At 45.2% G+C, this 17,566-nt stretch overlaps 1 protein-coding gene across 1 annotated transcript in view; it reads right to left on the bottom strand.

Annotated features, from left to right (window-relative positions):
* The window catches only part of XYLT1 (xylosyltransferase 1), a 168,227-nt gene that overhangs the window by 71,797 nt on the left and 78,864 nt on the right, over positions 1–17,566 (bottom strand). The window contains 1 exon segment of the mRNA XM_070955338.1: positions 6,302–6,830. Coding sequence (XP_070811439.1) covers positions 6,302–6,830 — 529 coding nt within the window.

The following is a 17,566-nucleotide window of genomic DNA, read 5'->3' as shown; positions in this document are numbered from 1 at the left end:
GGCCTGTTGGCCGCTGGCCCCTCCATCAACTGAATCAAATGAGGAGGCGGCATGGGAGTCAGGGTCAGCATCAAAGCAACCTGAGAGCTCCAAGAGAGAGAGACAGAGGTGGCGCCTGGGCTGTCCGTCAGCCCTCAGAGGAGTCAACAGCCCGCAAGTCTGGAGGTGGCTGATGAGGAAGAGGAGGAACAGCTGGGTCAAGTGCCTGATGCGTGAATGTGCAGAAGGCAGAGGAGAGGAGAGCAGTGGAAATCTATGGGCTGATCCTCGAGATGGAAAAGCCACTGCTGCTAGCGAAGCCCTACCCTAGCTCTGGGGATAAAAGGCAGGGGACGGAGATGAATAGATGTGGCAGACAACTATTCATCTCCCCTGCTGGACGGACTTGTTCGCCTGTGGTGAGAGAGGCTGCTGGTGCTCCTAATAAAGGAATCATTGCTTCAACTACGGAGGGTTTGTCGTATTTGGGGAGCTGGGCCAGAATAAAACCCTACAGTGAATTTTTGCCGAAAACTGGACATAACTTCCAGGGTTTGGGCAACATTGTCATAAAACCTCATCATGTGACCATGTAAATGCATCCATGTTGCCGAGTGCCCAAAGCGTGGTCACATGACCATATTGTGGGGACAACCAACGGAACCAGTTCAAAATTCTCTTTTCATAGGGAAGTTGCGTCTTCCTATGATTGCTAAATGTCTGACCTTAAGTTGAGGACTACCTGTATTTAATGTGAAGTCATTATTTGCAGAGGTGGCACCCTTGCCTCTCCCCTCCCAGGAGTCCCCATGTGGCCCGTTTTGGATGCAGGTAAGAGCAGGATGTGCACAGAGGCTCCGGGAGGGCAAAAAATGGGTCTGCTGGAAGTTCGGGAAACTCCAGAGGACCTCCAGAGCCTGGGAAAGCTGTTTCATCCTCCCGGAGGCTCGAGTAAAGCCTACAGAGCCCGGGGAGGGCAAAAACAATCCTCCCATCATGGTGCAGGAGGCCAACTAGGCCCCGCCCACCATGGCCACGCCCACCCAGCAACCGAGCAGAGAACCCCTTGCTAAAATTTTTGAGGCCCACCCCTGATTATTTGTCTCTTTAATCCAGAGATGAACCTTAAAACTACCCATCAATAATAATGGAACTTTAAGCCGTGATGAGAAGTTTTAGCTGTCATTTCAATTCCTTACAAGGCTTCAGAATCGTGGAATTTCACGAGGCCCCATCTGGCTTGGAAATCCTCAGGATGCCGTCCCAACAGATGGGGAGAACCTGTGATTGAAGGACGCCTGCTCTAACCTGTGTATTACGATTGCTAGATCTTGCTACGCCATAAGGCAGGCAGCGCCTGAAAAGACCACGCCGTGAACTCTGTCGAAGCTGCTGATATTCATATGCAAATGTATTCCGATTTCATTAACACACTCAACGCAGACTTGGGATTTCTTCAACCAGATGGCAAATCCTTTTAAGGAAACCTTTCAAGGAAGTTCTCGCGTTGATTTACAAGGCCTGTAGATCCATCAGGACCAAGGGGTTGCATTTCAGGTCTGTGCAACCATCTGTCTTCTAGAATGTGTCAGTCCTTTGAGGAAGTCCAGACAGGAAACCAAAACTTGGAGCGCTAACGCTAAATTTATTGCAAGGTTACCAGTTACAGGCTTTTGCAAGTCGAGAAAGCCCCTTCCCCCACTTCCTCACGTTTACTTTCTAGGGAATTAGGGAGGGTCCCTTTCTGAGATTCTCTTTCTATTCTCATTCTTTCTGAAATATCTCCTGTTTGACTATTGCCTTAGCTGCAGCTCTTCCTCCTTCTCCCAAGGTTATTCTCACAATCCGTTAGGGTAAAGATGGACAATTTTGGTCCTCCAGATCTTTTAGATTTACAATTACAATTTGTACAATTACAATTTGCAACACAATGCTTGGCAGGGATCAAGCTGACCCAGGCTCCCTTAAAAAGCAGAAAGCAGGAATTGGTCCCGGCAAAACCTCTTTTATTTACACGACTGTAAATAAAATAGAGCCTTGGTAGTACAGGGGTTTAAGGCACCCTGTTATTAAGCTGGTTATTAAGACCAGCTGCCTGCAATTACTGCAGGGTTCGAATCTCGCCAAGGCTCAAGGTTGACTCAGCCTTCCATCCTTTCTAAGGTAGGTGAAATGAGGACCCAGTTTGTGGGGGCAATAAGCTGACTTTGTATAAATATACAAAAGGATGAAGGCTATTGCTTAACGCATTGTAAGCCGCCCTGAGTCTTCGGAGAAGGGCGGCATATAAATCAAATTAAAAAAAAAAATTACTTTCATTCACAGTCAGCAAGAGTTGTCCAAACAGTTTTTCAAAGGAATATTTATCAACACAAACCTTATCTCGTTTGGCAAGCTGCCACGTAACTTGTTGCCAAACGCAGAGTGGGAGGGCTTATTTTCGGGGGGGGGAGGGCTTATTTTATTGCATGTTGGGCTTATTATCAGGGGATGTCTTATTTTCGGGGTAACAGGGTAACAGGAACAAAACTGACACATCACTCCAAAGCTAGGCCAGAATCTGTCTTCCTATTTGCCAACGGTTTCCTGTGACTATGAAGTTCTATTTCACCAAACCTCCGCATCCCCAAATTTATCATCGCTTACGAACGGGAGAAGAAAGAAGAACTCCAACTAGAATATTGAGCCTTGGTGGCGCAGCAGACTAAAGCACTGTTAAGTAACACCAGCTGCCTGCAATTACTGCAAGTTCAAATCTCACCAGGCTCAAGGTTGACTCAGCCTTCCATCCTTCCGAGGTAGGTAAAATGAGGACCTGGATTGTGGGGGCAATAAGCTGATTTTGTATAAAAAAAGAACATCGCTTACGGGGGCCGAAAGCCCTACTAAGCAGGTATATACAAAAGTATGAAGGCTATTGCTTAACGCATTGTAAGCTGCCCTGAGTCTCCGGAGAAGGGTGGCATATAAATCGAACCAATAAATAAATAAACAATAAATAAATAGAATGGGAAGCTTTCATCCTTTTTTCTTCTTTTAACGCTCAGTACGAAAAGAGTTAACTTTGCTTCAGATTAGAAAATCATTTAAAAAAAAAAAAAACCCTACACGTATTTAGCCTTGCCATAATTACATTGCCCTGGTCTGCGTTCCCAAAGGAACATATGGACTTTTTACAGCTGGAAAAGCTTTGTGCTACTGTGAACTCCGCGCACATTCCTTTTAATTACATATGTGCCTGCTGAGGACATATGATGAAGTCTGGCAAACTAATTTGCTACCAGCATGAGACCAGGAATAAATACTAAATATTACACCCCAGTTGGTTTTTTTCCTCTACGCTATCCATTATCCCAAGAGACGGGACTAAATGAAAATTGCCCCAGCCGTTTAAATACGCCAAGGGAAAGGAAAAGCAACAGTAACGGGAACAAGGCAGAAAATGATTTTAAAAAAAATAAAAATGAAGGTCTCCAATTCTACTTTGATTTTTTCTTTCTTCTACCGTTCGTAAGCGATGAGAAATTTAGGAATGGAGGTTTGGTGAGATGGAACTTTAGAGCTGCAGAAAATCATTGGCAAATAGGAAGACAGATTCTGGCGTACCTTGAGTCTACTTGAAAGACCCTGATTCTTCAAAGTCAAGATTAGCCGAGGTCCTAACATGGAATTAAATGGGAAAGTTTTAATCCCTGTCAATTCAAAGTCCCTCAAGTTCTTCTTTTTATTTTTTTTGGTCCCTTCGAGTCAGTCTTGAGGCTGCCTGGACAGCTCCCTGCAGTTTGTTTGACAAGATTTGAAAGTAGATAGAATAACAGAGTTGGAAGGGACCTTGGAGGTCTTCTAGTCCAACCCCCTGCCTAGGCAGGAAACCCTACACCACTTCAGACAAATGGTTATCCAACATCTTCTTAAAAACTTCCAGTGTTGGAGCATTTACAACTTCTGGAGGCAAGTTGTTCCACTGATGAATTGTTCTGTTAGGAAATTTCTCCTTAGTTCTAAGTTGCTTCTCTCCTTGATGAGTTTCCACCCATTGCTTCTTGTCCTGCCCTCAAGTGCTTTAGAGAATAGCTTGACTCCCTCTTCTTTGTGGCAGCCCCTGAGATATTGGAAGACTGCTATCATGTCTCCCCTGGTCCTTCCTTTCATTAAACTAGACAAAGTGGTTTGCCATTACTTCCTTTCTAGTTTAGTTTAGTTTACTTTATTGTCAGCGCACCTCGTACAACGAAATTAAATGCCATCTTCAATGTACATTATACATAAAAAATAAAACACAAGCACACCTCCTTTATATTCTACACAATTGAATTGAAAACCCCTGATATTGCATTAATATTGCACTAAACAGTAGAATCCAATATAGTTACTGCTCTGGGATAGAAGCTGTTTTTCAGCCTATTTGTCCTTGTTTTGATTGTCCTGTACCGGCTGCCAGAGGGTAACAGTTCAAAAAAAAAAAAAAAAAAAAAGGAGGTGCCCAGGATGAGATGGATCTTTAAGAATGTTTTGAACTTTCTTAAGGCAGCGGGAGCCATAAAGCTCTTCCAAGGAGGGGAGAGGGCAACCCATGATCCTCTGGGCAATGACGTTGACCCTCTGGAGCGCTGTCCTACCTGCCACTGTGCAATTGGCAAACCATACACAGACGCAGTAAGTTAAAATACTCTCTATCAGTGGTGAAGTGTAAAATTTGTTACTACCAGTTCTGTGGGCATGGCTTGGTGGGAAGGGGGTAATGTGATAGGGTGGGCGTGGCCAACTTTAAAAAAAAAACTTTTAAAAGCACAACAACCGAAGAGGTTGTAGAAAAAATGCTTTTAAAAGCCTCTGACGATCCCAGCTGAGCCACGCGATCATCAGAGGCTTTTTTTTTAACTTTTAAAAGCATTTTTCGGCCAAAGAGGTTGTAGAAAAAAATGTTTTTAAAAGTAAAAAAAAAAGCCTCTGATGATCGCGTGACTCAGCTGGGCATGAGGGGAGGGGCATGCAGGGATTTTTGCTACCGGTTCTCCGAACCACCCGCTGCCATTGCTACCGGATCAGGCGATCTGGTCCGAACTGGGAGCATTTCACCCCTGCTCTCTATGGTGCAGCGGTAGAAGGTCACCAGCAATTTTTCATCCATTTTCTTGAGAAGTCTCAGGTAGTATAATCTCTGCTGGGCCCTTTTGACCAGTGCTGCAATGTGAATGCCCCAGGTCAGGTCCTATTTTAGGATAACACCCAGAAACTTAAAACTAGCCACTTGTCCACTTGGTCTCAATTGATAACCAAGGGCTGGATGTCTGATCTATTCCTTCTATAGTCCACTATAAGCTCTTTGGCAGTGGTGAAATCCTCTGTGGATTGCCACCAGTTCATTGCCTGTGCATGCACGGTGCACGCCAAACGCACGTTTCACATGGAAAAAGGAGGGTTAAGAAGGTAAGTAGAACAGCGAGGGGGAGGAACAGCTGTGCCACGTGATTTAGATTTGCTAGAAAGCAGCATTTCCTGCTTTCTAGCTAATATAAATTGCGTGGCACAGCTGATCGTCAGAAATACCGGTTTGCCCAAACAGGTAGCTTTTATCACTACCGGTTCGCCTGAACTGGTGCGAACCAGTAGCATACGGTTTAGCCTCCAGTCCCTTTATCATCTTAATTACTCTTCTTTACATTCTTTCTGGGACCTTGGCATCTTTTTTGTATCGTGGAGACCAGAATTGGATTTGATCGCCACCCTTCTTCCTCCTTCAACAAGCATAACAATGTCAGGATGTAGTAACTCCTCTAAGCAACTCTAACTGCAATGATTTTTGTTCAAGGCACAAACCTAAGGTAGAAATAGCAATGGCACTTAAGACTTATATCCTGCTATCCCTCTCTAAGTGGTTTACAGAGTCAGTCTCTTGCCCCCAACAATCTGGGTCCTCATTTTACCGACCTCAGAAGGATGGAAGGCTGAGTCAACCTTGTGCCAGTCAGGATCGAACTACTGGCAGTCGGCAGAGTTAGTCTGCAATGCTGCATTCTGACCACTGTGCCACCTCCGGCCATGTGAGCACAGTATGGAAGGCTGAGTCAACCTTGAGCCGGTGAGAATCGAACTGCTGGCAGTCGGCAGAGTTAGTCTGCAATGCTGCATTCTGACCACTGTGCCACCTCCGGCCATATGAGCCCAGTATGGAAGACTGAGTCAACCTTGAGCCGGTGAGAATCTAACTGCTGGCAGTCGGCAGAGTTAGCCTGCAATACTGCATTCTAAGCACTGCGCCACCATGGCTCTTTATAGACATGCTGTTAGAGACCCTTCTCCCTTTTCTCCTCCAGCTTACCTTCCAGCGGGCAGAAACGAGTCACCTGCTCGGGCATGAGCTTCCCTTGCTTGTGTTGACAGTACGTCTTGGCAATTTCTTGACGACACTGCTTGGATTTGGCCCTGGATAAAGCCGAGAGGGCTTCCTTGCCTGAAATGTCACATTTTGGCAGTTGATCGTATCCAAGCTCAGGAGAGCCATTCCCATTCCGTTTCATATGAGGCTGTCCGAGGGACCTTGGGGTGTCCTTCAAAGAGTTGCCATTGTTGTTGGGTTTAGGGGCAGAATTGTCCAACGGCAGCCGCTCACTGAAATTTTTCCCAAGGACGGAGTTCTCCTTGGCTTTCTCTTCCTGTTCTAGCTTTCTCCGTAGGCGTTCCTTCTGTGCACTGATGGGTTTTTTCACCAGTTCTGGGTGATGCTTCTGCTTCTGGGACCGGGGAGCAAAATTGCTATTGTCAATGTTTTCAAAGTCCTTGGGGACAGAGTTCTCATTGTTGCTGTCTGTTCGTGTCTTCTCCTTTGGCCGGTGGGAAAAATAGCCATCCTATAAGTAGGGGAAAAAGAAAGATTAGGACATGTTGCTACACCAACTGTACAGGCATATAAGAATAAAGGTAAAAGGATCCTTGGTGCTCTCAGAACTTGGTTGTTTACATGTAGATGTTTCATCACCCAACTAGTCAATATCATCAGTGCTAGAGGCAAGAGGGGTTTGGGGATTGGAGGAAATGGAAAAGGGAAGGAAGAGGAAGAGGGATCTACACATGATCTACCATCTAGTGATCCCTGATTCAGAGCCTCACTGCTTGCCACAGCTACGCTACATTAGTTCCAAATTGGCTTATCTCCCCTGGAGAAAGCAGAATGAGGACATTCTATAGAACTAACACTTGTTTAAAGCTCGCATTCATTTCTCGTTTAGCTACAGTTCTTTCTGGGTAGCATCTGCTTATCACCCTGCTATCATTTGCTTTCTCTAAACTATAATGGCGTCTTGAAAAGCAGATGCTGCCGCTACAGTTCACTGGACTAACTAGAACCATTCCATTAAAAAAAAAAAACCAAAAAAACAACCCTTATGAAACTCTCCAACAAAACAGAAAGAAGAACCGAAAAGGGTGAACTTTTATAAAATCCAAATTCAACACAAGTTATCGTCGTTCCGCCAATGTAGCTGCTTGATTTGCACGAGTCGGTTTCTTCTGACATTGGCAGGAGACAAAACCATCTTATGTCGGGGGGAACTGGTGATCGGAGGGTATTCCAAGGCTTCCAGGATTGAGGTTAAAGGTAAAGGTAAAGGTTCCCCTTGCACATATGTGCTAGTTGTTCCCTGCTCTAGGGGGCGGTGCTCATCTCTGTTTCAAAGCCGAAGAGCCAGCGCTGTCCGAAGACGTCTCTGTGGTCATGTGGCCAGCATGACTCAATGCCAAAGGTGCACAGAACGCTGTTACCTTCCCACCAAAGGTGGTCCCTATTTTTCTACTTGCATTTTTTACCTGCTTTCGAACTGCTAGGTTGACAGAAGCTGGGACAAGGAACGGGAGCTCACCCCATTACGCGGCACTAGGGATTCGAACTGCTGAACTGCCGACCTTTCAATCGACAAGCTCAGCATCTTAGCCACTGAGCCAGTGTGTCCCTTGGATTTATTTATTTATTTATTTATTTATTATATTTCTATACCGCCTTTCTCCCGTAGGACTCAAGGCGGTGTACAGTCAAGAAAAATATAGACACATAAACATCATAAAATTGCTAATTAAAATTGTTACTTAGTTTGGTCAATTAAATAAAACCCAGAATTAGATAACATTTAAAAAATCATTTGCATGTTTGTATGTTTAGCCCTGCCTGTTGGAACATCAGGGTCTTGAGGGCACGGCGGAAAGCACGGAGATCAGGGATATTCCGTATCTCCGGGGGCAGTTCATTCCAAAGGGTTGGAGCCCCCACAGAGAAGGCCCTCCCCCTGGGAGTCGCCAGTCGACATAATTTGACTGACGGTACCCTGAGTAGTCCCTCCCTGTGAGAACGAACTGGTCGGTGGGAGGCTATTGGTGGCAAAAGACGGTCTCGTAGGTACCCAGGTCCTAAGCCATGGAGCGCTTTAAAGGTGATAACTAACACCTTGAATCGCACCCGGAAGACCACCGGGAGCCAGTGCAGCTCGCGTAGGAGAGGTGTTACATGGGCGTAATGAGCTGCGCCCATAATCACCCGCGCGGCTACGTTCTGGACCAGTTGGAGCCTCCGGGTGCTTTTCAAGGGGAGCCCCATGTAGAGAGCATTACAGTAGTCCATACGGGAGGTAACTAGGGCATGAGTGACCGCGCGCAAGGCGTCCCGATCCAGAAAGGGACGCAACTGGTGGATCAGGCGAACCTGATAAAAGGCACCCCTGGCCACGGCCGTCAAATGATCTTCTAAAGATAACCGTGAATCCAGGAAGACACCCAAGTTGCGGGCCCTCTCTGTGGGGAGCAAGATCTCATCCCCTATTGTCAGTGATGGTACCAGCTGACTATACCGGGACGCCGGAAGCCACAGCCACTCGGTCTTGGAGGGGTTGAGTCTGAGCTTGTTTCTCCCCATCCAGATCCGCACGGCCTCCAGGCAACGGGACATCACAGCAAGGGCATCATTGGGGTGGTCTGGGGTGGAGATGTATAGCTGTGTGTCATCAGCATACTGATGAACACTCACCCCAAAACCACGGATGATCTCACCTAGCGGTTTTACATAAATGTTGAACAGAAGGGGTGAGAGGACTGACCCTTGCGGCACCCCACAAATAAGGTGCCTCGAGGTCGACCTCTGCCCCCCTGCCAACACAAACTGCGAACGGTCAGAGAGGAAGGAGGAGAACCACCGAAGAACAGTGCCCCCTATTCCTAACCCCTCCAGCCGGTGCAGTAAGATACCATGGTCGATGGTATCAAAAGCCGCTGAGAGATCTAATAGGACCAGGATAGAGGAGCAACCTCTGTCCCGAGCCCTCCAGAGATCATCCACCAATGCGACCAATGCCGTTTCTGTGCTGTATCGTGACCTGAAGCCCGACTGGAACGGATCCAGATAGACAACTTCATCCAGGTATCGGGGTAGTTGTCGCGCCACCACATTCTCAACAACCTTCGCAACAAAGCGAAGATTGGAGACTGGACGATAATTTGATAATATAGCCGGGTCCAGGGAAGGCTTCTTGAGGAGGGGCTTCACAACCGCCTCTTTCAAGGTGGCGGGAAAGACACCCTCACTCAGGGAAGCATTTATAATCCCCTGGAGCCAGCCTCGTGTAACCTCCCGGGAGGCCAGTACCAACCAGGAGGGACACGGGTCCAATAAACATGTGGCAGCGTTAAGCTTGCCCAGAATCATGTCCACGTCCTCAGAAGCCACAGAGTCAAACTCTTCCCAGATAACGCTCTCAAGACCTGCCCCCGTCTCCCCCCCTGGATCTACCCAATCGGAGTCCAGGCCTTCCCGAATCTGAGCGACTTTATCATGCAGGAATTGTACAAAATCCTCAGCTCGACCCTTTAAGGGATCTTCCCGTACCCCCACCTGAAGTAGGGAGCGGGTCACCCTAAACAGCGCAGCTGGGCGGTTCTCTGCAGATGCAATAAGAGCGGAGAAGTAGCTAGACTTCGCCGCTCTTATCGCCACTAGGTAGATCTTAATATAAGATCTCACCTGTGTTCGGTCAGATTCAGATCGGCTTGTCCTCCAATCACTCTCCAGGCGTCTTTTCCGACGCTTCATCTCTCTCAGCTCCTCGGAAAACCAAGGAGCTAGACGAGATCGGCATCGGGTCAGAGGCCACAAAGGCACGACGCGGTCCAAGGCCCCAGTAGCCACCCTGTCCCAGGCGACCACCAGGTCCTCAGTCGAGTCGTGAGCCAGAGTCTCGGGAAATGGCCCAAGCTCCATCAGGAACCTTTCGGGGTCCATCAGGCGCCTGGGACGGAACCATTTGGTTGGTTCCGTCTCCCTGCGGTGGGTGGAAGTGACTTGAAAGTCCATGTGAAGGAGAGAATGATCAGACCATGACAAGGGCTTGATGTCTATATCCCCTATTCTTAGATCATTCAGCCACTGATCAGAGATAAAAATCAAGTCCAGAGTGTGATTCCCCAAGTGGGTGGGGCCTTGAACTACCTGGGTCAGGCCCATGGCCGTCATGGAAGCCATGAACTCCCGAGCCGTCTCCGACATCTCACCAGCAGATGGCAGGTTAAAATCCCCCATAACAATAAGTCTGGGGGTTTCCACCGCCACCCCGGCTATAATGTCGAGCAGCTCAGGCAGGACCGCTGTTACGTGGCAGGGAGCCAGGTACGCAATCAGTAGGCCCATCTGAATCCCCTGACCCCACTTCACAAGGAGGGACTCACATCCGGCTATCTGAGGAACAGTGGCCTCCCTCGGGCAAAGACTTTCTCTAAAGATTGCTGCCACTCCCCCACCCCTTCCCTGAGCCCTTGGCTGATGGAATGCACGGAAACCTGGCGGGCACATTTCCACAAGGGGAACTCCTCCCTCCTGGCCTAACCAGGTCTCCGTAATCCCTGCCAGGTCAGCACCCCCCTCTGAAATAAGATCATGAATGAGGGGGGCTTTATTTACCACTGACCTGGCATTACATAACATCAGCCGTAGACCCAGGGTCTGAGACTCTGAACAACCCGGGAAACGAGCAGTGCTTTGGGGGTCGGAGTGGGCAATCACTCGTAAACATCGAGTGCGCACTCCCGAAACATAATATGGCCCCCTGCAGCCATCATATCTGCCCCTCCCACTTACTATACTAATGCCCATTGCTTCATCCCCCTGCATCCTTGTCAGATTTCTGTCCCCATCCTCCCCACCATGATTATTGAGGTTACAGTCCTTATTTTTAACCAAGATTACTATCTGATTGTGATATATCTCCACCCTTCATCTGAACCTTTCTTGAAAGACCATTCTCCACCAAAAACACACAACCCATGGACACACTTGCTTCAAAAGAACATGAGATAAGAGTTGTGATTGAAAAAGATTCAGAGGTTTGCTTTCCATCCACAATATGCATTGTGCTTCACAGAGTAAGAGTTTGCAATCCAGTATCTACAAACATGAAACGGTCCATATACGTGTCCCGAAGGTGCTTTTTTCAAGAGGCAACTGGACTTTCTTGTTTTTTCTTTGAAGACATTTTGCTTCTCATCCAAGAAGCTTCTTCAGCTCTGACTGGATGGTGGGTTTCTTCGATGAGAAGCGAAACATCTTGGAAGCTTCTTGGATGAGAAGCGAAACATGTCTTCAAAGAAAAACCAGAAAGTCCAGTTGCTTCTTGAAAAAGCACCTTTGGGACAACCATGACCTGGATGACTGAGAATCTCTATAGACGCCCATACATATCTATCATGAGAATCCTAAATGAGCTGAGATTTCGAGTGGCTGCAGCAAAATCTCATGAGTGACAGGATTTGAGGATGGTTTTATTGATATTTTGCAACACTCTTATCATTTCACTTTAGCAGTAAAAGGAAACCAGGTCACCAAAGAACGCGGTGGCTGGACACCATCAAAGCTGACCCCAGCCAGAGCTTAGAAAAACTCAAAGTAGTAGTCCAAGATTGGACGATATGGAGACATCTGGCCCATAGAGTTGGACATGACTGAATGGACCACTTCTACTTCTACTTCTACTTCTACTTCTACTTCTACTTCTACTTCTACTTCTACTTCTACTTCTTAAAAAGTTTTTTATTTTTATTTCTCATAAACATACTTAAATGTACAGTCTTTTATCCATTGTTAATCATACATGTTATCTTTTGACTTTCGTATTAGTTCATTCTTCATCCTAAAAAAAAATAGAGTATATTCGGGGTTACTTTTCTACCATTCCCTCTCCCTTATTTTACAACAATCTTTCCTCTCCTTCTTCCCTTCCCTTCCTTCTTCTATCCCTTCCTTCTTCTATCCTTCCTACTTTCTTCTTTCCTCCTCTCCTTCCCCTCCTCTCCTTCCCCTTCCCCCACTCCTCCCCTCTTCCTCCCCTTCTTCCTCCCCTTCTTCTTCTTCTTCTTCTTCTTCTTCTTCTTCTTCTTCTTCTTCTTCTTCTTCTTCTTCCTTCTTCCTTCTTCTTCCTCCTCCTCCTCCTCCTCTTCTTTCCTTCTTCACCACCAGATTACAGCCATTGACTGATTGACCAGTTAGTGCCCAAGCCATCTTGCAAGAAGTAAAACAGGAGAACCAGAGAGTTCAAAATATTTAGACCAAAGGGGGTCTGATTTAGTTCTTTGAAAGTGAGGAACCCTAAAGCCCATCTATGTCCATAACCAGGGTCAGGAATGAACATCATCTGGGCTCCATCTCTGCTGGCAAAGCCCAAACCTGTAGCCAAGCCAAGATCTTCTCCTGCCCCCTTGCCTCGAGTCACTTGAATCAAAGATTATTCTACTCTTCATGCATGATTGCCGGTTAGTCACAGAAACAATATTTCTCCTGCAAACATATGAGCAAAATCCTGGAAAATCTACCAAAAAATGTAAAAGCCAAGCATAACAGTTCTTGAGAATCAAATCCCCAAAGGTTCATAAATACAATCCATTTATACTCTTAATCTACGACGAGTAGAAACCGCTGCTTTTACGAGATTTCTCCAGCAGATCACAGGCAGTCCTCGACGTACGACCACAATTGAGCCCCAAAATTTTTTGTTGCTAAGTGAGACAGTTGTTGAGTGAGTTTTGCTCCCTCTCACAACCTTCCTTGCCACAATCGCTAAGTGAATCCACTGCAGTTGTTAAGTTACTAACACGATTATAAAGCGAATCTGGCTTCCCCGTTGACTTTGCTTGCTAGAAGGTCGCAAAAGGGGATCACATGACCCCCGGGATGCTACGACCATCATAAATAGGAGTCAGTTGCCAATCGTCTGAATTTTGATCATGTGACCACAGGGAGTCTGCAATGCAGAGGTGGGTTTCAGCAGGTTCTGACCGGTTCTGGAGAACCGGTAGCAGAAATTTTGAGTAGTTCGGAGAACCGGTAAATACCACCTCTGACTGGCCCCGCCCTATCTATTCTCTGCCTCCCGAGTCCCAGCTGATTGGGAGGAAATGGGGATTTTGCAGTAACCTTCCCCTGGAGTGGGGAGGGAATGGAAATTTTACAGTATCCTCCTCCTGCCACGCCCACCAAGCCACACCCACCAAGCCACACCCACAGAACCGGTAGTAAAAAAATTTGAAACCCACAATGCAATGGTCGTGTGAAAAATAGTCATAAGTCACTTTTTTCAGTATCGTTGAAACTTTGAATGGTCACTAAACGAATGGTTGAAAATCAACCATTCAATCAACCAATGGAACAGCTCAATCAACCAATGAACAACTCAATCAACCAATGAACAACTCAATCAACCAATGGAACAACTCAATCAACTAATGGAACAGCTCAATCAACCAATGGAACAGCTCAATCAACCAATGGAACAGCTCAATCAACCATTGAACAGCTCAATCAACCAATGGAACAGCTCAATCAACTAATGGAACAGCTCAATCAACCAATGGAACAACTCAATCAATCAATGAACAACTCAATCAACCAATGGAACAGCTCAATCAACTAATGAACAACACAATCAACCAATGGAACAGCTCAATCAATCAATGGAACAGCTCAATCAACCAATGAACAACTCAATCAACCAATGGAACAGCTCAATCAATCAATGGAACAGCTCAATCAACCAATGAACAACTCAATCAAGCAATGGAACAGCTCAATCAACCAATGGAACAGAAGTTGCCATCAGAAGTTGTGGGAGCTTCCTCACTGGAAGCTTTCAAGAAGAGACTGGACTGCCATCTGTCAGAAATGGTGTAGGGTCTCCTGCTTGGCTAGGGGGTTGGGCTAGATGACCTACAAGGCTCCTTCCAACTCTTGTTATTCTATTATTCAAACAAGCCATCCTTCTCAGCTTGTGGGCAACATTTAAAGCAAACCGCAAAAGGGGGTTTGTGGTTAATTTAATCATCCCTGCTAGCAAGGGACGAAAAGATAATTTGTAAGCAGCCCAGAGTTAAGACGGATGGCGAATAAATTTGATAAATAGATAAATAAATAAATAAATAAAAAATAAAGGTACATAGTTCTTTCAAACGTTTTCTTTCTTTCTTTCAATTTGTTGGTTTTTGCCTAGGCTTTTCCATTTTCTCATCCTCCATACGATGAGCCACTGCCTTGCATTTCCAGAAAGCTGGGGCCTGACACATTAAAATGTTTATTTGCAACAGATTTAGAGATAAACAAAACAGGATGGCTTGGAGCAGCAAACCCCAGCTTTTTTTTATTATTATTTATTTTTTGGAGCTTGGGAGGCTGATGGCTTCCAAGTTCTCAAAAAGCCGTTCTGCATCAGAGAGAAACGAGCTTCGCCTTCTCCAGTTCAACCACGGCCAATAGAATAGCAGAATGAACTCTGATCATCGTGAACTTCTTTGAAAACCTCCCCATTTTGGCAGGAGAGGACGAGAGCCAAGCCAAAGGGAGCAGATGGGAGAAGACGACAGATGCTTATGAAATTGGCTTTATCCATATGCTTCCCCTCGTTTAACTCTTTATTATTTATTTATTCCTCTCCTTCCTTCCTTCCTTCCTTCCTTCCTTCCTTTCTTTCTTTCTTTCTTTCTTCCTTTTCCTTTCTTTCTTTCTTTCTTTCTTTCTTTCTTTCTTTCTTTCTTTCTTTCTTTCTTTCTTTCTTTCTTTCTTTCTTTCTTCCTTCCTTCCTTCCTTCCTTTCTTTCTTTCTTTTCTTTCTTTATTTCTTTCTTTTCCTTCCTTCCTTCTTTTCTTCCTTCCTTCCTTCCTTCCTTCCTTCCTTCCTTCCTTCCTTTCTTCCTCTTTCTTTCTTTCTTTCTTTCTTTCTTTCTTTCTTTCTTTCTTTCTTTCTTTCTTTTCTTCCTCCTTCCTTTCCTTTCCTTTCCTTTCCTTTCCTTTCCTTTCCTTTCCTTTCCTTTCCTTTCTTTTTGTTTCTTTTCTTTTTTTTCTTTTTTTTCTTTTCTTTTCTTTTCTTTTCTTTTCTTTTCTTTTCTTTTCTTTTCTTTTCTTTCTTTTTCTTTCTCTTTAAACACGGAAAGTCAAATGGCATTTTCATAACTAATCCGAAAATGCAGAGTTTGTAGACACACTCCGAAACCCTAGTTCCCAAAAACGAATCGCGATGGAATGGTAGGTTTCGACTTACGACTGCAATGGAGCCCGATGTATCTGTTGCTAAGCAAGACAGCGGTTAAGTGAGCTTTGTACCACTTTAGAATAGAATAGAATTCTTTATTGGTCAAGTGTGATTGGATGCACAAGGAATTTGTCTTTGGTGTGTATGCTCTCAGTGTACATAAGGAGAATAAAATACGTTCATCAAGAATATAAAGATACAACACTTAGTGATAGTCAAGGTTACTAATAAGCTATCAAATCGTACTAGGAAACAAGTAAAAACAATATACATTGAAAGATACAAGCAACATGGTTATAGTTATAAGTGGGAAGAGATAGTTACTAGGAAGGAAGAGAAGAAGAATAGTAATACAATCTTAGTAAATTATTTGACAGTGTTGTGGGAATTATTTGTTAAGCAGAGTGATGGCATTCGGGAAAAAACTGTCCTTGTGTCTAGTTGTTCTGGTGTGCAGTGCTCTTTAGCGTCGTTTTGAGGGTAGGAGTTGAAACAATTTATGTTCAGGATGTGAGGGGTCTGTAAATATTTTCACAGCCTTCTTTTTGACTTGTGCAGTATACAGGTCCTCCATGGAAGGCAGGTTGGTAGCCATTGTTTTTTCTGCAGTTCTACTTATCCTGTCTGTCTTGTTGGGTTGCAGAACCAAACTAGACAGTTATGGAGGTGCAGATGACAGACTCAATAATTCCTCTGTAGAACTGGATCAGCAGCTCTACCTTGCTTGTCACAGCGAATCACTGCGGTTGATCAGTTAGTAACTGAACAAGTTACTGGGTTCTGCCCCGGTTTACGACTTTTTTTGCCGCAGTTGCTAAGTGAATCACCGTGGTTGTTAAATTAATAACATGGTTGTTAAGTGAATCTGGCTTCCCCATTGACTTTGCTTGTCAGAAGGTCACCAAAGTTGCTAAGTGAGAAATTTGCTAAGTGCGTTTTGTCCCATTTTACGACTTTTCTTGCCACATTTGTTAAGTGAATCACTGCAATTCTTTAAATTAGTAGCACTGTTGTTAAGTGAATCTGGTTTCCCCATTGACTTTGGTCGCAAAAAGGGGATCACATGATCCCCCAGGACACTGCAACCATCATAAATATGTGTCAGTTGCCAAGTCTCCGAATTTTGATCACGTGACCATGGGGATGCTGTAACGGTCGTAAGTGTGAAAAACGGTCATAAGTCACTTTTTTTCAGTGCTGTTATAACTTTGAATGATCACTAAACAAGAATTGAGGACCACCTGTAGCACAGACTCTCAGGAGGGAGGGGCTGCATTCCAGAGAAGCAAGAGAAAACTCAGAGTTCAGAGAGTTTGTGTGAGAGCAAGAGGATGAAGACAGTTCCTCCTCAATGGTTCCCAATTAAACTAACATTCACTTCGGCAAGATTCTGTCTAAGGGTGAAGAATAATAAAGAAAACCTGGAAGAATCACAACGCATCTGTCTTGGTTTTTGGAGCTGACTTTTAGCTTAATCCAGGGGTCGGCAACCTTAAACACTCAAAGAGCCACAAAGGTCCTAACCAGAAGCGCCCCATTCAATTCTGGAGCCGACCGGAAGTCCAGTTCCCCCACCATAGAGTCTCCTCCTAGAGTGGCATCCTTTTTCCTCTACCTGAACTAACTGAAAGCCCTATCAATTGTGGAGCCGACTAGCGACAGGGAGCCGCAGCGGAGGGATGAAAGAGCCACATGCGGCTCCCGAGCCGCAGGTTGCTGACTCCTGGCTTAACCTATGGCTTGAATGCAAGAATAAAAATCTATTAAGTGAAACTAGAAGGGAAAAAGCCCTTTCAATTTTTCAGCAAGACTTGTTGGAACATATTTAAATCTGGCAGTTATTCACATAATAACTTTCAATATCCTTGCACCCCCCCCTTTTTTTTCCCCTGCAAGTTCTCCAGGTGTAAATTCAATAACATTGAAGGTAATAAACGGAACTAATTCAGTAATATATCCAAGCAGCACCTTTCTGAAACAGCTTCTCTTCCCCCCCCTTCCTAAACCACTTTTTAACAAATTAAAATATGTCATGTGTTCTGT

Source organism: Pituophis catenifer, unplaced genomic scaffold (assembly GCF_029215685.1).
Source record: "Pituophis catenifer annectens isolate HBS135680 unplaced genomic scaffold, rPitCat1.0.hap2 SCAF_16, whole genome shotgun sequence".
In the NCBI taxonomy this organism is placed as follows: domain Eukaryota; kingdom Metazoa; phylum Chordata; class Lepidosauria; order Squamata; family Colubridae; genus Pituophis; species Pituophis catenifer.
Note: the sequence above shows the minus strand (reverse complement) of the source record. Positions and strands in the feature narration are given on the sequence as shown.